At 43.2% G+C, this 25,598-nt stretch overlaps 1 protein-coding gene across 1 annotated transcript in view; it reads left to right on the top strand.

The window, feature by feature from the left end:
- Positions 1-25,598, top strand: part of LOC117423345 (BAH and coiled-coil domain-containing protein 1-like) — a 91,130-nt gene that overhangs the window by 33,807 nt on the left and 31,725 nt on the right. Inside the window, 3 exon segments of the mRNA XM_058989818.1 lie at positions 16,933-17,099; positions 17,101-17,116; positions 25,462-25,587. Of these exon segments, the coding sequence (XP_058845801.1) occupies positions 16,933-17,099; positions 17,101-17,116; positions 25,462-25,587 (309 nt within the window).

Here is a 25,598-nt window from a genome sequence, read left to right on the forward strand (position 1 = left end):
CTTAATTTATCTTGATATTTAATATATGTGGTTTTGTATTTCTATAATGACCATGAACCCTGGACCAGCTATTGGGATTGAATGTTTTCAGCTTGAACTGTTGCTTCTTCCCTAGAGCACTCCTGCCACAACTCCTGCATGCATTCATATCCAGACCTACACGCAGAGATGTCTGAGGACCGCTGTGCCCCAGGCACACCAGCCATGGCCAGTGTTCACTGATTACAGACGGAACAGGAGAAGGATAGCCATGGATATCAGCCAATGCTGAATCACATGCAGTAATTGCCGGCCTCCAACGGTCTTATCTACCTAACGAATCAGAGCTACTTCTAGTTCAAGGAGACAATTACTGGCACTCTGGTAATTACAAAGGAGGGACTGGTTATACAAACTTCCTGCTCATGAACGGCCCTTCTGTGCAGCAGTGTCAAGGTTGCTACGTACATTATTATTATTAAATATAAGTGCGCTGTTGTGTGGTGTAGCAGATGGCACTGCGATGGAAATACAATGACTTTAATTGTAAATTAATTTGATATTAAATACTGTACACTCGCAAACAGGGGGAGCCAGCGAACAGGGCGGCAGCACAGTAGCTATAGTACTGATTTATCCAAGACGCAGGGCGGAGAGGAATGTCGACACAAATTTCTAGATTAAAGTATTGCAACTGCAGCTAACTGATGTTTTAAGTTACTATTAATTGCTTCCTTATTTGAAACGGAATAAAATGTTGTAAACCAGATTTCTGGGTGTGATATTAAAGCATGTAATCAGAATCAGAATTAAGTTCTGCATTAAGAAAAAAACAAAAAACAGTTAACTCTTCGTTGGGGGCTAAAGAATGAAGAAATAGAGGTTTCCTTGAACGGTGTTTTGAGGTGTTGTAAGAAAAGTGGAAAAATTTGTAACACATTAGTCAAGACTGTGAGAGAAATAAGCATGCTCATGCTTCAGCAGTAAAACCTCATCAATAACATCTTCAAGGGGACGACAGCACTGTAGGTGGTATAAAAGCTATGGTCATTTTCGTAGCCTTTTATGCCTTTTACCTCAGAAACACTGGGTTCAAATCCAGCTGTGGTCACAAGTGGGATTAATTTGGTGGTCTCAAATGTCCACACCACAAAAGTTGATGTTTCGGTACAGTTGCCAGCCAGTATTTGAAAGAACCCCCAGTCCAGGATTGAAGTTGCGGAGGCAGATCTATGAAAGGAGTTTAGGAAGTCGTTTTGGATTCCAGTCGTCCGTTCACACCCTGCAATACTGCAGCAGCAATTGTGTTTCCCTCCACGTAAGCAGTCTGATTTGTGACATTTGAAATGAATGGCATTGTATTTATTACAGTGTTTACCCAGGTGTAGGGCCCTCTGAGGGGCTCTGTCTTGTTCTCAAGGATGCCCTGTTGGCCGCAGCGGCAGAATCGCAGCCCTGCAGTTACACACACCATCAATCATGATATGAACAATAACACAATACAGCGGTTCAGACTCACACAATTAAAACCAGATGCGGTGCACATGTCCTGAAATGTTTTTTAGATAGGTACAAAAGAGGTGGTATTGATTTCCGCTGAACTGAGATCGGAGCAAAGTAAAGGTAAGGGCTATCTGCTACCATGTGGATATGATGGAAGGCATAGTGACATAGAAATAAGGGTTTAATCATTAGTGCTGGTAAATTCAGAGTGAACTATTGTGCCAGCTATACAGTTAAACTTGAAATGCATGACGTGCTGTGGTGTACAAATTAATCCATAGTCAAGGCAGTGCTTTTAAACTTTTTGCTCCAATGCAAAATTAGCATCACTTTTATTATTTTATTTTTTTTTAGGAAGACTTCTGTTCGTTAAATGGGCCTTGCGTTTGTGTAGTGTGCAAAGTCTTATAATGTTTGTTCTCAGTTTACAAAATCATCACAGCAAACGTTGAGCAAATCTGTTCCCTGCGTTCTGCCAAAGAGAAACAGCCGTGCTGAAACTCTGTTTGCTGGAATTGATGTAGAAAATGACATGGAGTAGGTCATTGTGCAGCCTTTATAGCTTTGCTGAATAACCAGGTTGCTTGTTAGTTGCGCAGTGACAGAAAATTACAGTGAATTTTGTTTTGCTTCCAAAATCCTACAAGATTCCTGGTATTTTTTTTTTTTTTATAATCCTGAATACTTCCCCTACGGAGAATGTGGTGAAATTGAGTAACTTGTCTTCTGCACACGCTCCTTGTGGCTGCAGTTTGTTGTTCATAATCTGAATGAGAGAATTCGCTCTGTTAAGTTAAATACGTCTAATACTAATCATAACATTTATATCAGTTTATTTATTTTATACTTCGACTCTCTTATTAATGACGTCCTTTCAAAGAAGATGACGATCTTTATTAATATACATTGTCTCTGCACGTAATAATACAATAGGATATTAAACAATAACAGCAGTGTAAAAAACGACGAAAAGAACAGTAGGAAGAATGTCTCGTGAAGTGCACAGTATAATCTACCCAAGTGTTTAAGTGTGGCTTTCATCTTTACGTTCCTTCATGTCAAAACATATCAGAGAGGCTTTCTCCCGGACAACCCACTTTCACACGGGCTCTTTTCGCCAGATAACTCCTTTCTTTCATCTTTTCATTCCTTACTGTATTCTTTTTTCCCTGCGTTGTGGGTTTGATGCCAAACTCTGGGTGGCTTTTTATTTTAAACTGAAAAGTCTGATTAAAGCTTTGGACTTCCATTGCATTCAGGGACGAGATGCGTGTCCATATGGAGAAGTCATATACTCAATCTCAGCTTCAGATTGCTTGAGCTAGGGTTGGATGTTTTTTCTATTCTAGAGCAGTGAGAAAATGTTGTTGGCTTGCCTGCCAACCACAATGCATGAGAATGAATTTCACGTTTTATAAAATGCATCTATTTTTGGAACAGGACTGGGCCTGTTAGCTACAGCATACAACCAGCAGAACTACTGACCTAAAGGCATTTCAGGGTGGCTGTCATAAAATGTTTAACTGGAAACCGTATTAGTTAAAAACAAACGAAAAATAAAAAAATAAAAAACAAAAGAAAAGTGCTGTAGCTTGGGTATGTGCAGTTTAGTGTCAATCACTTTAATACTTTAATGGACATGGCTAGGAGGGCAGGGAGGGATGGGATTACAGCTCAGTGATGGAACAGGAGCATTGGAAATTACAGTTTGTCACTTCAGCAGCTGCATTCAAGAGGGTGCAGATTCCACTTCCTCTGGCCTCCTCAACTTCACACATGGTAACAGTTGGAGGAATTGGCTTGAAATTGGCTTCATCTCTGCCAGTCAAATAAGTCCAGTGATGTATAAAACACTGCTGCAGTAAAACTGAGTGGAAGGTGACATACTGCACAGGACAGTCTATCCAGTAAGAATAGTGAAGCCACAGTTAAACTGATGTAGCGTTCTGGAGCTATTGCAGCTACTGGAATGGGCAGTTAGCCAGTGATTTTATATCCGCTTCTGTATGGAAAGCATCTACAGTATTAGTAGAGTATGTTAAACAAACCTCTATTTCTTCATCGTAGGCTCTTTAACCCATCCAGCCGTTACGGGTATACTCCCTTCATTGAATTGCAAGAAAGACCAAAAGTCTGTGGATGGATAACCTAATTACATTTTTAAAAAGTACGATTTGTCTAATGTGTTTTGTGTAATAATCTGTCATGCGGTTCATTCACCATACAAGTAATTATAATTCAGTAAAACAGAATTAAAGTGAAGGGACCAGGAGAGATTGAGTTACAAACACTGAAAGGATTTAAAGTAAATAGCAGTTGTTTTACAACAATACGTTTCTGCCATTACTGAAAAAAGAACCTGGAATCAAAATGAGCATGGTTAGCCACTGGCCTGATCCACATGCATATATATGCTAGAAAAAACAATATACACAAATTGCCAAACCTGTATTAAGGACCACCTGCTAGTGATGAATTTCCATAAGTACTGGCATTTCCTATTTTAAATCAGCATAAAGACCATCTGTCTCCTGAAGACATTACATTACAATAGTCCATTGAGTGGAACAGAACTGTATGGAAACCCTGGCATTCTGTTTCTGAGCTGTTTGTTTATTGATTTATTTATTACCACTAGTTTGATGGGTGTTCTTCTCTTTCATGGTGCAAATTTCACTTGGGGATTTCCCTCTTCCCTCTGCTGGGACCACAGAAGGGGGGGGGGGGGGGGGGGGGGGGGTGGTGACTACAGTTTTGAAACTGTTGATTAAGCAAAGCAAAGAGGGGCTAGAGCGTTGAGTGATCCGGTTGGTCTGCAAGGGTTAATGTTCCATTAGCGCCGGCAATTCATTATTCATGCGTTTTAAAGAGTGGGCAGCGAGGTTTGACAGCATGTTGGGTTCTCTACCTCCTTAATAACCTCGTCCTGTCTGGAAGATGGTGCAGCTGTGCTGCTGCTGTGCGGTGCATCAAGACTCCTATCAGCCCCACCCCCTGTATCTTCACTTCACTAAATCAGCAGTGCCCTGCATTTAACACTTCCTCCACGCTAGTTTAAACCAAATGTTGATTTGACTCCCATGCTTGCTGCTGGTCTGCTCGCCATGCGTGATGGAAATTTGAAGTTGTGTCGTGCACCCCAGCATCAGCCACTGCCTCTTTTCTTGCTTCCCACACGCTAAAGGGTTTTTGGTGATCCACCCACCGCCTTTCTTTCATTCTTTTGTCACCAAGTGAAGTGTGAGGATTGCACGATTTTTACATTACTGTGGTTTTGTTTTAGAAATGGGTATGTAAAAATAAATAATAAATACAAACTAAAAACAATGGAGTTTAAAATAATAATAATAATAATAATTTAAAAAAAAAACGTTAATTGCTTTATTTTAGAATTTGTTACAATTTTGTAGATGACTGTTATTTATCGATGCATGCCGGGTTGGGGTCAATTCCTGTTTCTTTAATTCCAGTGCCTTTTTAAAATCAATTTCCAATTCCTTTGAAGAAATTGGAATTGATATTGTTGTGATTGTTCAGCTGATTTTAATGGAAGCCAATTTAATTGACTAAAAGTATGTTCAATTTGTTGCCACTGTGAGGAGCTCATTTTAACAGAATACTGCTAATTGCAATTTTGAGCAGGGACGTGTTCGATTTGATTAAAAGGGAATGGAAATTTGGAATTGGAATTCATTTTAATATGGAATTGAAAAACAGGAATTGACCCCAACCCCGGATGCATGCATACCAACACCAACTGATATCCCCCATTCTCTAAGTGGCAGCTTCAGAGCAGTTACTGCACTGTACTCTGTAATAATCGCGAGCTGTTTACACTCGGCACCACATGCAGCACGGTTTGTTGATATGTTGTCTTCCCACCAACTGTCTTTGTCTTACCCGCTTCCAAACGGCCAATCCTGTATCTCTGCATTCCATCCCACATTCTGGCATTCCCACTCTGAGAATAATGACACTCCATTACCGCTGCCCGCTAACCCAGGTCTGGTGCCACACTGGCGTCACCGTCCCACTCAGCTTCCCATTAGTTTAGCCAAGGAAGAAAGCAGTGTCTTCCCCTCCCTGTCAGGCCTGGGAAAGACTGTCTAGGGCTTTCTGTTTTTAGTCTCATTTGACAACTTTATTGATGGGTGGAGGGTTTAGTTGAGAATTGGTAACTTGCTAGTCTTTAATCACCGGAGGTCAGTGTTCGAATCTGGACAGGCTCACAACGGGACCAAGTTTAGCCCTCCCCCTGGACAGTCTAGGCAGCACATAAACATCAGTGCGCTGCTCAAGGGAAAAGGGTTAAGATTAAACTGCATTATATAAAAGAAAAAAAAGTGTGATCCTGGGAAAACTCAAAATGGGGGATTTCAATTTAATTTCTGTTTTTACTTACACTATTTTTCCCCAGGGTAATGTTGTGTTGAAATCAGGGAACTAGGAGAGAGGGGATTATGGTAAAAGGAAGAGAGATAGGAGGATAATGATGGGAATTAAGAGGGAGAGAAAAAAAAGAAATGAGAGGAAAAAAACCTCATTGCAAGAGAAGAGAGAGGAGGAAAAGAATGAGGTAGTGCATCAGAAAAAAATATATATATCTTGCTTGTGCTGAGACAGGCAGGCAGGATGTAATACACTACTGTGCTGCACAGCAATGTGGCGTGCGAGGGATGGAACAGGAAGCCAGCCCAGCAGTGGATGATGATGATGTGTGTGTGTTGGGAATGCTCAGCCTGCCAGCACTGCCTCAGTGACTCAGCTGTTGGGAAATGTAGGGGAGAGGGTGTGAGAGCCAGTGGACAGGGCTGGTTCTCAAGGCAGCCTGAGCCAGCGTTGGAAGTTGGAATGGAATGAGGGGTTTTATTTTACTTTAACACTGCCTGATGAGTTCCAAGAAGCTATTGGCTTTGGAAACAATTTGGCTCCAACCCAAGACATGTGTTTACTATCTACCTGGGCCTGGGAACTTCCATTTACAACAGAGCTGCAGCGCAGAGCTTTACAATGACAATACAGGGCCAGCATTTTATTGGAGTAAATTGTCCTGTTTTTGTTACATCAAGGATAAACAAGCTGTTTCTCCCTCTATCACTAGAAAAATGCAATTGTCAGAGAATGGACAAAACAATGGTCATACATGGACCATCCACTTCTTTAACACTGAATTCTTGATAACATGTGGGATTTTATTGACATCTTGTCTGTAAACCATTGGCCAACCATGGAGTGTTACTGTATCAAAACCGTAACAGGGTGATCACAATGATCTTTGTGCATGAATTTTGTAGGCAGACTTCTGTGTGGGGAAGCAGTAGGCTACTGTTGATTGACCATGGGCCCAGCAAAGGATAAAACCAGTAACCACCAGCGACCCAGAAGCCATCTAGTTAAGGGCTGCAGTTGTGCAGAAGATGTTTACAAGCCAGGTTAACAGTGGACATGTCCTTGATACATTTGGCCCAGTGACTTTTGGGGGAGTGGTTCTGTTTAAGATGCTGCTTGACCCAACAGAAATTAAAGTAAGATTAAATGTTGCTTTGCGCGTAGACACCCAAGCAGGGCTACTGTATGTGCATGCCATGCTGTATGACGAGGCTGAATCCCGAGGACCCCCTGGAGCACACTATTGGCTCTTGGGTCTCGTCTTCTCCCCAGGTGGAAATGCTAACGCTGTGTGTGGGTTGGTCAGGGCTGGGAAGAATTCTGCAGTGCAAAGCATTTATGATTCAAGTTCCTTCTGAAATAATTTTCCATATCAATGCAACTGCATGAGCCCACTGGGAATGCGATTATGGTTCTCTTTGTGCCAGTGGAAAATATAATGGGAAAAGAAAAACAAATGTGTCTTGATGAGAGCGGCTGTTGCTTGGTTTGATTTTAATGTGGGATGTTCTTCCATACACGGTGCTGTCTGGTTTCCTTGCTGGTTTTCACAGATTTTCTTTGCAATGTGTGGTGCCAGCAGTGACAGTAGTTGTGGGGTTGTGGATAGTATGGACACAGAGCTAAAGTTCTGTAACAGTACCGTAATTCAAATAAACTCTGCACTAACCGGCTTAAGTAACTGATAGAATTTCGGTATGACTGTGGAGCATTCTTTAATGTACCATCCTGCTAATATTGGACTTAGTATGACATTCCCTAAGGCTGTCCTATTAGAAGAACACGAACAGCTGCCAGTATGTAACAGGAAAGGGTAATAAACTCCAAAATATGCTTAAGACAACAAGAGAAAATATTTCAAAAGCGTTAGGGGAAAATTACACTTGTGCAACATTCAATTACCAATGTTTTGAACAAATTGGCATGAGTACAAAAATATGAAATAAAAGTTGAAAGTTATCCCAATTACTTCTTGCCTAATTTATCCTTAATTGTATTGATGTTTGTAACAAAGTCATCAGTACAGTGAAACTTCTCTCTACACATGAATTCTATCGTTGCTGCATTTTGGGATACAATATTGTTGTATACAGTTGCAGGTAAAAGGCCAGTGGCAAATACAGTAATCATTACAAATAACACACTGATGTACTGTAAAAGCGGTTTGACTACAACCGCAGTTAAAATGTTAATATTATGTGAAATAATTGTGACCTGGTATAACGCAGCTACACATCATGTCATGTCAGGGGCTGGCTTAACCCCTGCATCTCGGTCCATGCGTGGGTGTAGAGGGAAATTCATTGTCTAATTCGTTGTAAGCTTGTGTCGTTGAACTGCCCCCAACATACACACTCTCTATTGTGGAATTCCCTCCTCCCAAAGACATTCCTGACCCAAGACCCCTATTCAAATTCAAAAGACTCCACAAAACACTTATTATTGATATAGCAGGGAGCTTATCTCTGATGATTTGCTTAAATGCACAAAGTGCCTTGAGATTCTTTGCCATGAATTGTATTTGCATTGTCTTCAGCAATACTGTGCTGTGCTGTATGGTGTTGACAGTGCCCTGATACAGGGAGGGAGTGGGGGGGGGTCTTAGACAATATAAGGCAGGAGGAGATCTTCTGCTTCATCACTTATCAGTTAGTCGCATGTTTTTCGTCTCCAGAAATGGTCCCTCCAGTGCCCTGTAGTGAGTGCTGGAATCAACAGGCACATCATTGATGTCACATGTGGGTATTTTACAGTAGGTGAAATGCCTTCTCTTTGAAATCCCCTCTGACACTTTACGGAATGCTTAGCACTAGACCCTTTTATAAAGTATTTTACAGTGCTTTTCCTGTACCATCTAACCATTCTTTTGCTTTACAATGCCTTTATCACACATGTTTATCCTGTACTGTGCTTTGTAAGTTTTTGCAATGCTTGTACGTGCTTTAACATGTTTGGCTACGTTTCCCATGCTTTATAAGCTTTTATAAGATGCTTACACATTTTACCTCATGTTTAACTTTGGTTGCCATGCTATATTACCGCAGTAAACTTTTAGTGGCCATGACAGGCCGCCACTGTGAACAGATTGGATGCTTGTCAAAAATCTTGTGACAACTTAATTCTCCAGTAAGGGGGAAAGGGTTATTTTTCATCGTTAGGGTTTGCTTACGGAGGTTGATTTTCTCGCTAGTTGCTTTCATGCATGATGCATTTTTATTGCTGTTGAACAAATGAGACAATGTCCTTATCGTTGTCATTGCAAGCTGGCAAAGTCAGTGGATGTACTGCAGATAAGGGAAGGGGGCCTGAGCCCTTTTGCAGGGACCTATGGTACTACACTACCTGATTCACATCTTAACTACATCTCATTTAGTAATCTCTGACAATTGCATTATTAAACTTTTAAAAACGCTTTGTGACCAACCAAGTGATCGACTGCATAAGCATTTTCTTTTATCACAATGGTTTTCCGATTCCAACCCCCGCCCCCCCCCCGCCCCCCCCCCCCCCCCCCCACCACGTTTCCCCATGTGCAGAATCAGGAGGCTTGGCTGATTGATGATACCTTGATATGTCATTGGTCCAAGGGAACGTCTGATGTATGTCAACAATTGTTAGAGGTTGCAAGGTAGCTTGGATCTAAAAAAATCTCTTTTTTATAAGTTGTACAGCTCTGAACTAGCTCATCTCTTTAAGACATCTGCTTGAAACCAGCTCTGAGATACAAGGTCTGGCACTGCTTGACAGCAACACGTCAGCCTTTGAAATATCACAGAGAGGCTTCTAGATTCGGAACCTTCGAGCACAGGAAAAAGTGTCTGGGAGTTGTGTTGAGCAATCCTTGCCATGGTGTTGCATTACCTGACGGGAAGCCGTGAGTGTTTCAGTTTGGCTGGGGTGAAAGTGTATAGAAATCCAAGCCCAACCCCTGGATATCCAGCCAGATGTGGGTGGTGTACTGTACAGCTGTGGATGTGGGGAAATGGCCAGCATTAACTGTTTCTGCCCCGGTGACTTGATTCTTCCATTTGAGATCCTCTGAAACAAACTTTACTGTTGTGCATTTGGGGGCCACCAGCTGTTACTACACCTCTCCGTCTGTCGGCTCCATTTGAGACGAGAAAGTAAATGTTTTTCCAAGCACTGCTGGAATCGCACACCCTTCTCAGCTCCATTATGCCACTCTGCCTTCCAGACCCTCAGCTCCAGCCATTAAGCCACATTGCCTTTCTCCCAGTCCCTCAGCTTCAACCACTAAGCCACACTGCCTTTTTCTCAGTCCCTTAGCGCTCTGACCACTCAGCCACACTGGCGCTTCCTTTGTGTTATTAGGAGGAACACATTCTGCTCCTTACCCAGTTCCTTTCTCTTCTTTTTCAATGGAACTGGCAGCCTGTAACCCAGGGTGAATAAGCGGGGAGTGAAAATCTGTTCAGACCACATCCACCAGACTCACCCAGCAAGTATTCAGTAGGCTGAGGGCCTGAGGCGTGGGCGGGCTGAGCATCACTTCCTGCACACCCTGGACTGGACCCTCTCCAAACAATCTCCCCTCTTCACTCTCCTCTGTGCAGAATCAAAAAAGTTAAACTTTCTTGGCAGCCTGGCTTCCAAAAACCTACACACAAGCACTATACAAAAATCCTCTTGCAATAATTTCCAAGCCAACAGGAATTTGGCTACTTGTAACTGTAATGTTTTCAATATGACTTAAGCTTTAAGGAAATCCCCCTTTATTTTTGTGAGGAACTGGCTGATGTGTTATTCAGTCTTAAAATATCTATGTACTTAGGCTGTAGAGAGGAGGGAGTCAAGGTGTTAGCTGCCATGCAATAGGTTTTTTGTTTTGTACTCTTTTATTTGTTTTATTCTGAAGAGCAGAAGAGCGCTATATTAAAATATGTATACATGGGGTAAGTGTTTTTTTTTAATCGCATGAGGACAGTCAGCATTGCTGTAGTGGCACTGGGGTTGTGTTTTGAATGGGCTTTGGCGCAGGCTCTGCTTCTTGAATTTGTTTTCATTGCCTTGCTCCTCCGTCAAAGATTCTGTGAGAATTTTGCGGCTGTGGAGATTGATTTTACAGGCTCATTCTTGGCTAACGTAAACTGTCTTCTCTCCATCCAGAAAGCACGTAGATCCAAACTCTTCCTATTTGGGTTATTTTATTTTATTTTATTTTATTCGTACGTGGAGCCCTGTGATTGCTGTCCGCTCTGTGTCTGGGTTGGGTCTGCGGCTGCTTGCGTAGGGCTAACAAAAGGGATACAGGCCAGAGCAAGAGTTATGCCAGATGTGAGCGCTCTTCATGGGAACAATAGTCATGGTTATGTGGATAATTCCATTTTTAATTGTTTTAAATTATTATTATTATTATTATTATTATTATTATTATTATTATTATTATAGGACAGGGCAGTAAAGTCTGGAACAGTTGCCCTCATACGTTTTTAACCCTTTCAAGCATGGAATATTGAAATAGCTGGGAAAAAAATTGTTTTATACGGCATCCTCACATGAGGTCATCATGATTTTGCGTCTTCCATTTCCCTAAGCAACACATAGAGAATGACCTGTACAGTGCATACCGAATGCAGAAGAGAGCAGTACACATGTACAGTCTACAGCTCCCCCTTCTAGTTCCACAGTACAGTAGGTCTCTGTACATAACTGTTTATGATGATTCTGTTTATTGGGAGCTGTAGGACCTCTGTGCAGTCGTACTTACACACAGCAGCAGTTTACTCTGCAAATAACGAAAAACTCTTTAAAATGAATGTCAGGCTGGATTAAGAACTGCTTTAGTTCTTTAACACGAAACACTGAAAGTGATCACGTAGGGCTGTGCACATGTTACTGGGTTTAAGGGGTTAATTAATAAGTTGCATTTTGTTCTTCCGCTGCTCTTTATTTAATTGGTTTACGTCTCTAGTCAGCAGTGCCTTGAGGAGAGCTGGCCTTGGACTAGGGGAGGTAGGGTTTGGCTGGAAGGTTTCTGTGGCTCTTTGATCCTGAGCTGCTAACAGCCGTATGTACAGGCAGAAGCAGCAGGCTGCCTTAACCTCTAATTGTGTTGTTCCGTGCAATTTTAGTGTTTCGGGACTGGAAAAGCACAAACTCTTTGTTCTCACAAAATGAAATGTGTGAACTTTTACAATTGCAGTAAAGTTTATTACTTAAAAGGACGAACATTACAGAATGAATGAATACCAACTGGTGCTCCCCAGGCCACTATAAATAATGATGTTTCCCAAGGGCTTGCATCCGTACCCATTTTACAAAGTTCCAAAGTATGTTGACTAAGAAGGGTTCCACCTGAAGCTGTAGCTACAGTACGTGGATGCAGGCTGCAGTGTGGAAGGCAGTGGGTTTGAGTAGCTCAGTGGTTAGAGCACTGGGCTGCAGTGTGGAAGGCAGTGGGTTTGAGTAGCTCAGTGGTTAGAGCACTGGGCTGCAGTGTGGAAGGCAGTGGGTTTGAGTAGCTCAGTGGTTAGAGCACTGGACTGCAGTGTGGAAGGCAGTGGGTTTGATAAACTACATGTAAGTGGTTAGAGTGCTTAGTTGCAGCGTAAAAGGTAAACTAATGTATTCAAGTAGTTTAACTGGGTTCTAACTTAGTCCACTTCTCGGCTTGCTCACATTGGTAAACGATATAAGCAGCGACCGGAATTGCAGTACATTGTTGATGGATCAGTAGAATACAGGGTTTGTTTTTAGAAGTGACAGATGGGAGGCAGCTCTTCTCTCCTCTCTCTCTCTCTCTCCTCTCTCTCTCTCTCTCTCTCTCTCTCTCCCCTCTTAAAAGCACTGTCTCTAAGGTTGTGAAATGGAATTAGCCCACCTCATCCATCCTGAGAGCAGTACTGTGTAAATGTGGGTTAGATGCTGACTGCGTGTGGGATCAGAAATGGACCCGGCACTTTGTTTGATATTAAGGAAAGTGCTGCTGCTGCCTGTTAGGAAGTGAATTATTGCCACTACTTCTCTCTTGACTTTTGTAGCAGAAGCGCTGTGCTGATTGAAAGGAGCCCTGCACACATGCCCGAGTGCTGCTCTTAATAATTGATGAGGATTAGGGGCGTGATTGCAGGGGGCAGGGGGGAGGCCAACAGGTGCTCCAGATCAATTATTAATACTAATCTGCTTTTTTATAAAGGTATTCCACCGGGCATCCAGGGATAGGGGAGCTTTGCTTTCAGAGCCAGGATGGGGAGGGAGGACATAGAGGTGGGGGGGACCTCTGAGCACCCAGCGGGTCTGTCTGTAGTCCTGCTGCAGCTGTCTCACCAGAATAACTCCATTCTCTATCTAACTGATCTGTATTACTCTTGCTGTTATATTACCCCTCTCTGCTTGCCTCTTCTATTTCTGTCCCTCCCTCTTTCCATTCGCTCTTCCTCTCATTATCTCTTTCCTTTCTTTTGTCTAATGCTTTCCTACCCCCTCTCTTACACTCTTCTTTTGCTCTCCCTCCCCCTCCCTCCACTTTTTTTTCTCTTTCCTCCTTTCCCTTGGTGTTTGCTGTGCTGATTAACCAATGCCTCTGTTCCCACTCATTACGATGCCCAGCCGATAATTAACCGCATCCTAATTAGCGCTATTATATACTGAGACCTGAGTCGGTTTATCCCAGCCAGCCCCAGCTCCCTGGAGCAGACTGTGTTTTCTTTCTTTGTCCCACTTAGACTCCCGTTTGGTTCATTCGCAGTGATCAGCTTAATTGTGATTTAATTGTGTTTGCAGAAATCCAGTTTTCTGGGTTGGCACAGAGGGATCAGCGTTCAGGGGTACATACACAGGTCAGGGGTTAACACCAGCGTTCCAGGCACGACCCAGACTGAATGAATGATTTATTGATTCTCATTGATTGATTGACTGACCTGAGTTATTTACAATACTTGCGTTGACGTAACAGATTACCTAACCTCTGTACTCCTGCCCTTTCTTTGTTTCATTTCTGGCTTTGTGGGTGCTGATTTCATTTAAAGCTTGTTGAATATGTCGTTTCTATGCACCACTCAACCCAGGTTGAAAACCCTGCTGTCCATGATACTGCGTTTCCATGTTCATTTAGCAGACCCGCATTGGCTTCCAGTCCTGAGCTGCCTCAGGCCAAAGTGGAAGTATGTCACAAAACTAACCAGTCAAGTGGCAAGTGGGCGTAAAAACATAATTCGCACCCGGGGTGAGCAGGTTTCTCCATGCATTTAATATTCTCTTGTCTTTTTTTTTTTTAGTAACAAAAAAGCTCCAAAGAATTCTATGGATAATCAGAAGCAAAGCAATGCTGTCCATCCTTTCTGGTTTTGTAAACAATTGAATGACACTTTAGCTGCAAGGCTTGCTGGGAAAGAACTGCCAACATCCATCAAAACTCAGATTGCATGGAAACTGAGTCTTTTCACCCCGCTCAGGCAGACTATCAATGACGTTCATTTTAGGTATATTGTAGAAACGTGAGATATTGCTTCCTGATATCAGTGCATCCTGGGGAATCCCAGGGCTTTTGTACCAAGAATGCTATATGTGCTCAGTTTAAGCTGAATGACCTGACAGGTATATTTATTCAGAGCTATATTATACTTACACAGTACTGTTCTGCATAGGAAACCATGCGTTCTGTCACTTTCTCTCTCTTACCTTAAAGAGTAACGGGTTCTGAAAAATGTAGCGTTTTACGTTCCCACTTGTTGCTACAATGGTACAACTTTTCCTTAACAATCCTGACACTATCAGTGCACTAGAGCGGACATTTTGAAACAGACTTTTTAAAATTATACGTGCAAAAAAAAAAAAAAGCTGTCAGGATGTTAACAATGAAAAGAAAAATGTCAAGTATGTTATTAACACTTATTACTGTGCGATGTGATCTGGACTGATTTGAGACTTGAGCAACACCACAGATATTTTCAGCTTGAAAGTGATGCAATGAGAAATGCTTTTGCACAGTACAAGCAATGCTTCTTGCATGATGTGGAAGTGAAACCGTACATCTAGAGAAATCCCCTTTGAAGACTGAGCTAAACAATTGCTACAGTTCATCATCACAGAAAAGTAGTCTGAAGTATAGGCCTGTTCTGTTTCAGCAAATGATTTAGCCCAGTTTTGTGAATTTATTTATTTGGTTTGTATTCCCATATTGGTAGAAAATCAACAGTTTTTGAGGAGGTACAGTCATTTTAGCTGCACAGTACTGTGGCAAATCAGAATGTAGAATTCACTAGAATGTGCTGTACTACAGTGCAAAGTGTGCACCATTGTATTTGGAAGAAGCAAACTGAACAAATGGAAAATAAAGTGTTCGGTTTTATGCACGTTAAATGAACAATGTTGTTAATTCAGTATTTTGTAACATTTGGGTGTTGCATTTAAAGCTAAGCAGAGGAGCTGAAAGCTGTACTACTGTTGTATGAGCCCAGCTTGCCTGCTTCTCTTCTCCTGGGGATTGTAGTGGGATGCTGATGCAGTCCCTCACAGACTCAAATTAAAGACTGCTCCATGTTGGGATGACAGCAAGGCCAGGCCCTCCCCTGGCAGTGGAGAGCAATCATTTCCATACTCCAACTTGACAAAAACACAGCACAGATAATTGCCGCGTCTCCCTTTCTCCCAAGTTCAAAGGTGTCTGCCGTGCAATTAAGGGAATACAGTCTCGGCAAATCTGCAGGCAGTGACACCTGGAGCCGTGAGCGAGGGGACTCTCCGACGGGAACGCAGGGAGAATATTTAACCCTTCATCGCCCAGTCTGAATACAGCTAAACCGTTCAGCTGGCTTGTGAAACTGCCTTTTGAAATACAAAGGCCAGTACGTACTTCAGGTGCTCCTCCCTGAGAATAAAAGTCTTCCATTCAAAATGTGTTGCATTGTCATTAACAATGCATTTTAGAAAATGAATTCAGGGCATGTTATTGAAAAAAAAAAAAAAATTCATTCAAGTGTTTTCCTTTTTATCATAGCGATTTAAAACATATTCTAATAACCGTATGCATTTTAAATGAGTGTGTGTCCCTCTGTGCAGCACTGTAGCCTCAGGGCAGAGCTGTCTGAGGAGGAAAGCAATCTGGAAGACAGAGTATTGATCCGGTGTAGTTCGGATCAGTTCAGCGTGCCTGTGCCGAGTAGGAGAGGAGAGAGCGTCTTTCATGTCTCCCCTGTGTGTCTCGAATGTACTGCATGAGTTGAGAGCCGGAGAGGGAGGCTGTTTGCACTGGAAACTCATGAATGGATATTGCCAGCTGCTCAGGCTTTCCTCCCCTCCCTAATGAAAAGCAATTAATGTAATTGATAAAAACAAGGGTGTTCGTCAGGTAGAGTAACTATATTGTAACTGCAGTCCACACTGTAGCAAAGCACTGTAGTTCCTTTTGTGACATGGTACAGGAGGTGGAGCTGGGAGTGTGGGGGTGGGGCTCTCTTTTCAGTGGAGTGTGAGAGAAGCAAGAGGAGCCACATTTATGAGAATTGAGTTTTGTTGATATTATTTAAATTGTTTCTTCTTTATTTTAATTCCACCGGTCACAGTGTCTGTGCTTGTATACCACTGTTCTAGTCCTGTAAATCCCATCCAGGAAACCCCCTTGTGGAGGTCAGGTGAAGGGGATTCCTGTGCTGTACCTCTGCTTTCGTTTTACTGAATGTGAGCATCCTAGTTTGTCACTGAGAGCTCACTCACTCACTCACTCACTCATTGCTACAGTACAGACACATCACTGCTATCTTGTCCCTGGTTCGTTGTGGCTGTTGTATCTGGGCAGGTTGATGTGGCTATCAGGGTTGAGCCATGTTAAACCTTGGTAAGTTCAGCTTTGGGCTTTAACAGGTGGAACACATAAAAACTGTCACAGTGTATTTGCAGTAATGTGGTTCTCGTGGTTTTAACTGCAGTTACACCAAACTGTGGGATCAAACACTCCACACACAGAAGCTTTGCAGTTTCAGTCTGTCTGTCAGTCTTTTACTCTGCCTTGTCAGAAGTCTAGGTCCAGGGACTGTATTAGTAAAGTCATGCTTTCAATCCAGGTGTCTAACGACCTCTCCTCCTCCGCTTGTCTCTCAGCAGGAAGCGGATTGATGGGGAGCTCGTCTGCCTCCTTCATGGGCACTTTCCTGGCCAGCAGCCTGGGCTCACCCCCCTCGCACCCCCCTCACCCCTCGGGGCCCCCCTCCTCCCCTCAGAGCCCCCCTTCCATGGGGGGCCGCACCTCCGGGGCCTCACAGATCTGGTTCTCCCCACTCTCACGAAGGTAAGGGAGCCTGAGTCAATCTTACTCTATCCCTTTCTCACACTCCAACCTGAATGGCACAATGTCACACTTTTCTTGTTAAACTGTTGTTTCATGTTCGAGAACTGGGCATGCTTTTCCTATATTACTATATTTATTATTTCCCTACTGTTGACCAAAGGTTCAAGGTTGCCAGGGGGGCAGGGGGGAAGGGGGGCAGGGGGGCAGGGTCCAAGGGTCCACTAATGTTTTTTTTTGGATAGATTTGCCTAATCGGAATGAGATGAAAGCAGCAGTGTTTTATACACTAAGGCTCTTTTTATCATCTCGTGGCATCAATTTTTAACGCTTGCACAATTGTTGTTTCTTTTAATATACCACAAGAGTTGCAAGCCAGGCTTGAATCATTTAGGATGTGGTTCACTTGCAGACATACTGTAGCGGCTCTAGTCCTAAACACTGCACAGTATTTCTAGAGTACTTTTCCAAGCGTGCAGTGCTGCCTAAGCAAACCAAGCATTGCTGAAATCTGTCTTTATTTTGAAGGAGCATCATTGAAATGCGCCTGACATCCCTCAGACCATGCTTTTAGCTCCAACACAAGCTATAGTAAATGCAGAATTTGTATCTGCTTTTTAGATTATTGGATATAGTATGTGTCAATGAATGGATGTGATTTAAGTTGGCAGAATGATTACTACTAGAAAGGGCTGTTCAGATTGACTAACATTGCTTTCAGTGGGGAGCCGATCACAAGGTGATGGTCTCCTATACTGAGTGACCTTGGGAGATGAGGGTGTTAAGTTTTGGGGCTCACTTCAGTTTCTTGTGTCTGTTTTCGTTGAATACACACAGTTGATAAACAGCCTGAAGTGCTGTACAGGCTACATCCTTCAAATCGGAGCTCATGCTGCACAGCGAGTTGTTTTCGGAGCAGTGTTTACTGGTTCAAGGCCGGCTCGTTCTGGTCAGGGTGGGACCGGGCACGGTGTTTCTGTGTGAGTGTGTAACAGCTCAGGTTCCTCCTGAAGTGCGGGGGAGCTTTGGCATAGCGTGGGTTAAGCAGCCTTCGTCTCCTTCAGAGCTGTTGGCAGCTGCCACGGAGAACAGTAATTGTTGTTGGCAGGCTGCACATTTGGGCTTTGCTGTTGGCATCCAGCGCCACTGTAACTCAATGACTGAACGAATCTGAAACAGAGGGAGAGTTCCAGTAGAATAGGGTTGCCTAGAGAGAGAGAGAGAGAGAGAGAGAGTTACAGTACAGTACAGTATGTCACTCACAGGGAGACAGGGTAACTCGCAGTTAAATAAGGTAGGGGCAGAGAGAGTTTCATACAAGATCATCCTCCAAGAACATGAACAGTACTGACAGTAGAATAGAGAAAGAGGGTGGTACTGGAAGTACAGGAGTCTTTTCTATTTTTGGTTTATTGTACAGACGGAAGAATCTCACATTTTTATAGCATGTCACATTCATGCAGCAGGCGGTTGCTAATAATAATACTGTAGTAATCACAAAACAGCAGTAATCATAATAATAACAGCAATAATAATAATAGTGTGTGTATACCACTTTTAATTGCATTTTGGTGCTTAAGTGCATAATCAAGTGAAGCCACATTTCTCAGCAACATGTCCAAATTGTTCTTGACTATTACTGCAAATTGTTTTGTATTTTGCATAAAAAGCGTGTTAGCGAAATGGGCAATGAAGTTTACCCAAATCACCCACTTCAGGCTACTGTTGATGTCCCACTGGTACTATTCAGTACCTGACCTACATTCCAGCTGTGAAACGGAGACGCGAAACAGCCTTTGAAATGTAAATGTTCCCTGATTGGGCCGTGCCTGGGCAGAGCAGTGAAGGAGACCGGTCCGGGCAGACAGGGCTCCTCCACTATGAAGGAGTCTTTAATTCCAGCTAACCCATTGTAAAGCATGTCTTGCCGGCAGAACGCACACAAAGAAAAGAATAAAATCTGCAATTAAGATTGTGTTGTTTTTTTTTTATCTTCAATGCATTAAAAAGCATTTGGTTTTGTACTTGATTACAAGCCGGCTGTTGGGCTGTGGTAGTGCGGCAGCAGGAAGCCTCAGGGTGCTGTTCCCCTGCGATGAAGCTGTTGGGATCTTGGGTGGTTTCTGATCGGCCACCTCCAAACAGAGAGGTGCTGGCTGCCCACACACCGCAGACAAACCCCATGTGACCCGCGCTGGTTAAACCGACTGACAACGGCTCACTTCCTGCCCAGCCAACTGACACCGTCGCCCGGGTAGAGAGAGCCCCCCCCAAACCCTGGGAGATGACAGACAGTGTCTTCAGATAACGACCGCGCTCTTGTGTGTAACTGAGCATCCGGAGGTGGTGTATCTGTGAGGGCTCTTACTGTAGTGTCGTTACCCAATCGCAGTGACTCTGTGTGTGTGTGTGAGCAAGGTAAAACTTTAGTACTGCTTTGTACAATTATTTGCTTTGCTGAATATTTTTTGTAAATGTCTTTTGCCGTATTTTAATTTTTTTCGACAGTTCGATTCTGTTACATGACATGATTTGATTTTGTAATATTAAGAATATTGAGAAAAGTGATTCTCAGAATTGTCAGAATTTTGTTTAGTAGACCCACGTACTATACTGAGTAAGCACCCCGTCACTAATTAACTGCCTTCAATATTTTCTCTCCTATATATTTTAGGTAGCAAAACAACAAGGTAGACAATGTACCACATTACCACCTGCTGTGAAAGCCAATTAAAACCAGCATAATTAATACATTCCTTACATTTTCCATGACTTCAGGGCTCACGGTTCCACATTGCAGTGTAGCATGCTGTGACTATAGACTCTGATTATTGTGCCCTTGATTTGAGACACAGGGTGACAGTGCTGTCAAGCTGAGAGTGGAGTGCTTATCGTTAAGCTGCAGGGTGATCATGCTGGTGAGCTCCTGATCTGTGTCTGATCTGCCCCCTAGTCCCCCAGCCCTGGGTGTTGACGAGAGCCATCGCTGCACTGAACGCCTGCTTCATGTTCTCTGTGAGAGTGGTTCTGACACACCAGCACTTAGAGGGGCCTCGTTTCACAGTGAGCAGTATGGAACAGGACTGAACACTGGCACAGGCACACACGCACCCACAGGCACATGTATCGCTTTACTTATGAGGCTCTGCTATCAGAACCCCTGGAATTCTTGTCTTAGTTAAACACATATCTCACATCCTGAAAAATCTGACACACTCCTGAAAAAGATGTCCCAAAACCCCACTCCCCAATATGATTTTCTGCGCCGGTTACCAAAAAAAATCCAAATGATCCTATGTCATTGAACATGATCAGTGTGGATTGTATTAGGGATAGTGTAGTTGATAGTTATTGATCTGCTTTAGCTATTGATAAACTGTGGTAGAGCCTGCAGAAGTACTATAGTTGACGGTGATATTTCCACCAGGGATACTTGGCATGTTTAATATAGTAATTAATTAGGGCTTTTCTGTACAGTATCCGATTGATTTGTAAGGTTTACATGTACTGTACAGTGCGTACTTGTCCATGGTGTAGTGATCAAGTTACCCGTTATGTACCTGGCTTCAGCCTTAACATTTGGCCATTCTAGAGCTTAAGCTGCAGCAGTCTATTAGAAGAAGGGCTTCCAGTCACCTTCCGGGTAGAATTTCCTTCCTAACTGAAATGGTGACTCCAGACTCTTCTGTTAGCCGGGGTTTACCTTGTGGTGATTCCACTGCAAAGCTAGATTCTGTGTCGAAGCTGACAATGGTGAGAGTTAATAGCTGGGCTTGCAGACCCCCCCCCCCCTTCCTCCCTGTCTGATTCAGCTCTGTGATTGTGATGGGCTGCTGGTCAGTAAGGAGGCTGACCGGGTTCAGGCTGACACACACCCAGCCCCTTTCACCCCCTCCCCCCACTCCCACTCCCCCCCACTCCCACTCCCCCCCACTCTTCAAAGAAAACAAGAAAATAAAAGAAATCTCAGAAGGAAGCCTCGACACGCCAGCTGCCAATTGGCATTGATCCAGCATTAGCAGCTAACACTTGCGGTGATACATGCCAGCCCTGTCTCTTCCCCACCCCCACCCCTCTCTGCCTCTGCCTCTGCCTTTTCTATCACTCTCAGTAAGCTGAACTGACTGAAAGGGTTTGTTCTCTCTCTCGCTCTCTCCCTCCCTTTCCTCCCAATACAATTCCACTCAAAAGGACTTTATTGGCATGGCAAGTAAAACAGGTGTTGCCCGAGTTTGTACAGAACATTATAAGCTGCAAAGCGAGCTCGGAGCGGTGCATCTATTCCTGCTTTTCGAATAAGGTGGCAGAATGTAACACACTGTATTGTACCAGGATTTCTCTCCCTCTGACTCTCTCTCCCTCTTTGCATGTCTCTCTCGCTTGCTCGCTCTCTCTCAATTAGCAGATCTGACTCGCTGGTTTGTAGGTGCTTGTTGAAGTCGGAGTGCTGTGATGTTCGCTCCTCCCTTCCGTCTGTGCGATACTCAAGTGTTCCGTGTTGGAGGATGCAGCCAATCCTGAGTGGGTGGGTGGGGGGGGGGGGGGGGGGGTGCAGCTTTTCCCTGTTGCAGCTGCATGAAGGCAGGGGGCAGGGAGGCACACAGGGCTCTGACCTTTCACCTCTGGGCTCCCACTAATTGGAGCTGATTCTTCACTCTGCCCCACATTGCATAGACTTCAAATGGTTCAGTGATCAGAACATTGTTTTAATTTTTTGTTTTTTACTTGAGCCTCCAGCTACTGATCTCAAGTTGTAACTACAATGTGAGCATTTGAAATAATGCAATATTTCAAATGTTTTTTATCTCCTTTTACAAAACTGCTTAGTGCGTGGCACAGCCTGGTGGTTTAATTAATTTTGTACCTGAGCATTGTTTTAAAAGATCTTTTCTAAAGTTAAAGTGATTTGCACATACAGAGAATTCATAATTACTCCCAGAGCATGGGGGTGGTTTCCAGAGAATACATTTATTAACACCCCCCCCCCCCCCCCCCCCCCCCCCATCCCATCCGGTTCTGCCTCTTGCCAGCATCGCCGCTTCTGACAGGTGGATATTAAGGCAGCCGTAATGTCTAACAGCTTAGCTTCCCCCAAGGGGGCTGTTGGGGAGGAGAGGAGGGACACTAGTGGAAGTCAGTTTAAGAAAAACATTAATTCTAAAGGAAGGGTAGCGGGGGGAGAAAATGAGCAGAAAGATTCATTAGCCACAATTTCTCTTCATGTCGGAAACCAGCTGCCATTAATTTTACTTTGGAAGGAGGCGAAGAAAAAAAAGGTAATAAAACTGAAGCACACACACATACACACACACACACACACACTCTGGAAATGGAAAAGACGGCAGGCAGCGAGTCCCACTACTTTTATTCCTGTACTGTACTCTAGCTTCCAATTTTAAAAACTTGAGCTGGTGTGTTGAAGTTTGTAGACCGGCTGCACAGAAGGGTGCTTTAACCCAGGATCACTTATCCCCTGACCCCTAGAGTCCTGAGGTTATACTGTATAGAATTCACTGGCTCTCAGATCCCCAGTACTGAGTTCTTTATACTGTATATAATTTGCTGGCTCTCAGATCCCCAATACTGAGTTCTCTATACTGTATAGAATTCGCTGGCTCTCAGATCCCCAATACTGAGTTCTCTATACTGTATATTATTATTATTATTATTATTATTATTATTATTATTATTATTATTATTATTATTATTATTATTATTATTATTATTTATTTCTTAGCAGACACCCTTACCCAGGGCGACTTACAATTGTTACATGATATCACATTATTTTTACATACAATTACCCATTTATACAGTTGGGTTTTTATTGGAGCAATCTAGGTATAGTACCTTGCTCAAGGGTACAGCAGCAGTGTCCCACACCTGGGATTGAACCCACTACCCTCCGATCAAGAGTCCAGAGCCCTAACCACTACTCCACACTGCTGCCCAATACTGAGTTCTCTATACTGTATATGTTTTGCTGGCTCTCATATCCCCAGTACTGAGTTCTCTATACTATATATAATTTGCTGGCTCTTGGGTCCCCAGCACTGAGTTCTCTACACACTGTATATAATTTGCTGACTCTTAGATTTATATACTGTATTCTGTCCAATAATCTATTGAATCTGCTAGATTGCAGATCCCCAGTCCAGTTAAAACTCTACACTACTGCCTAGTGCACAGTTCCAGTGCAGAAAGTGTTAACTACAGCCATTTCCCCAGGTGTCTGTTATATGCTAATTGCATTGGAAGTGGGGCGGTTGAGGGTTGGGTTTCAGATGTAATTTTCTAAAGGAATGCCCCTGGCCCCAGAACAAAAAGGACATTTTTTTTTTTCTGTTTTTCTGTCCGTAAGGCCTTGGCTGGCACAAACAGGCTGGCCTCGCTCGGATTTCAGCCAGTGAATGCTTTCTTTTCTTGTTTGTGGATATGGCAGGATCCTGATTCTGGAGGGGGAGGTTTACTCACGGCTCTTATTTAGTTGAATAGATTTGGATGGACGGTTGGGGTACACACTTCCCTGTCCTGCATACGTGACATACTGTACCCATGCAGTTCCCTGTTTTGAATGTATTGGCTCTCAGTTCCCCTGCACTAAGTTCACTATACTGTATATTTAATTGGCTGTCTTGTGTTAAAGCTACAATATGTATTGAACTGGTTGGAAGGGGAACACCTAGTTTAGTATTCTGGCTGTTGATGTTTGCTATAAATACATTTTTGGAGTCACTGGTCAAAAAAAAGAGAAATATAAAATAAATATATTAAGAATTAACAGGGCATATTTTAAAAGAATGTCTCTAATTTGTTCTTTAGTTGAATTAAGGTCTATTTTTCTTTCATCAGGATTCAACTTCTTCAGTAAAATTAACAAAATGACAGACTAAAGCAAACGCCATAGGAGTATGCTAGTAATATTCAGCTGAGCACAGAATTTATTGTACGCTACGGGCCAATGTGACTTCTGGTTTAGCAGTTCTGGTTTAGCAGAGTGCCAAGTGATCTTCCCCTTGCTATTACTGCTACAGATCCAGGGGGAACCTTTCAGATATTTTGCATCTGAAGCTGCTTTAACCTTGAAATACTGGAACCCAGGAGTCCTGTAGATGGAGTTAGGGTGCCTTTCCCGAGCAGCGATAATTGGCTGCCGTTTCTACTAGGAGAGCTTGGCTGAGTTTTATTACACATCATTAGATGCTGATTGCTTTTAGATTGTCATGTACCCTTTGTCTAATTGTTGTCATTTAAATTAATTGGTTTGGGGGGCGGGGGGGCAGGAGGAGTGGGGAGCCGCTGTGCTTCTGCCATCACTTGCAGCTGCTGATGTCAATTCTGGGGGCAGATTCTCAAGTTGGTAACTTTGCAGGTGTCTGCATGTCTGACATTACTTTCCAGCAGCTCCCAAGTCAATCGCATTGTTTTTATATAGCGACTTTCATAGCTAAGCCATCTCAAAAAAGGCCTGTTAAGCAAGACCCTGATACTGTCCCAATACAGTATGTGGAGGACAGTGCAGATTAGCAAATAGGCAGTAACCTCCTTGATCAAAAGGTCCTGGCGTTTTCACACTTGTTCGAAGGCAGTATGATCAGAAATAAGCTATATTGGTTTTTAAAATAACCATGTGGTGTATAATCAGAAACTTAACATCCCAGATGCAAGGGAACACACAATATATTAAACTGAACACGACTGACGCAGTGTAATTGCATCATGATCCATTCCCAGTTTGAAATGCTTTCTTCACTGGAGTTGAGCTCTTTTAGCTTTTCATCAGGGGAACAGAAGAGCCCCGCTTGAGTTGTCGAAGCGATCCCCAGCGGAAATAGCAAAAAAGCAGGACACAGCGGCCAAGTGCATCCAATAAAAAAAGCAGTAATTGCTCTTTTAAGAGCCTTGACGGTTTAAGGTGTACCAGAGATAGCAGGAACAGATGTGTGCCCTGGCCGTGTCCTTGTGAGAGGGTGAATAAAGGGGTGGGACTCTCCAACTCTCCGTTCTCTGTGGGAAGCTGGCATCTGGAGTCTGCAGTTTATAGACTTGTGTTTACTTTAGTGGGACTAGTTAAACTTTTAACAACAGCTAATTAAAGGGGACAATCGGGACACTTCACAGACTTTAAGCCACTGGCTGCTGTCTAAGAGCAACAACCCCCTTTCATATAAACACATCAACAGTAGACCCCCCCTAGCCAGAAAGCAATCCAAATCCGCCCACGTAGGCTGATCTATAAACAGTCTAGATATTTATTTGTAATTTTTCTGGACTGATCTATCTGTAGATAAGCTCTTTTTGTGAACTGTGAACTACTCACTAATATCCCATCTCTCTCTGTCTCTCAGCAGCCCCGGGGTATCCCCGCTTTTCAGGCAGTCTGGCCTCCACCTTCCTTCCCATGAGCCACTTGGATCACCACAGCAACAGCAGCGTTCTGTATGGGCAGCACCGTTTCTATGACACACAGAAAGGTGAGTTTACA

Source organism: Acipenser ruthenus, chromosome 17 (assembly GCF_902713425.1).
Source record: "Acipenser ruthenus chromosome 17, fAciRut3.2 maternal haplotype, whole genome shotgun sequence".
In the NCBI taxonomy this organism is placed as follows: domain Eukaryota; kingdom Metazoa; phylum Chordata; class Actinopteri; order Acipenseriformes; family Acipenseridae; genus Acipenser; species Acipenser ruthenus.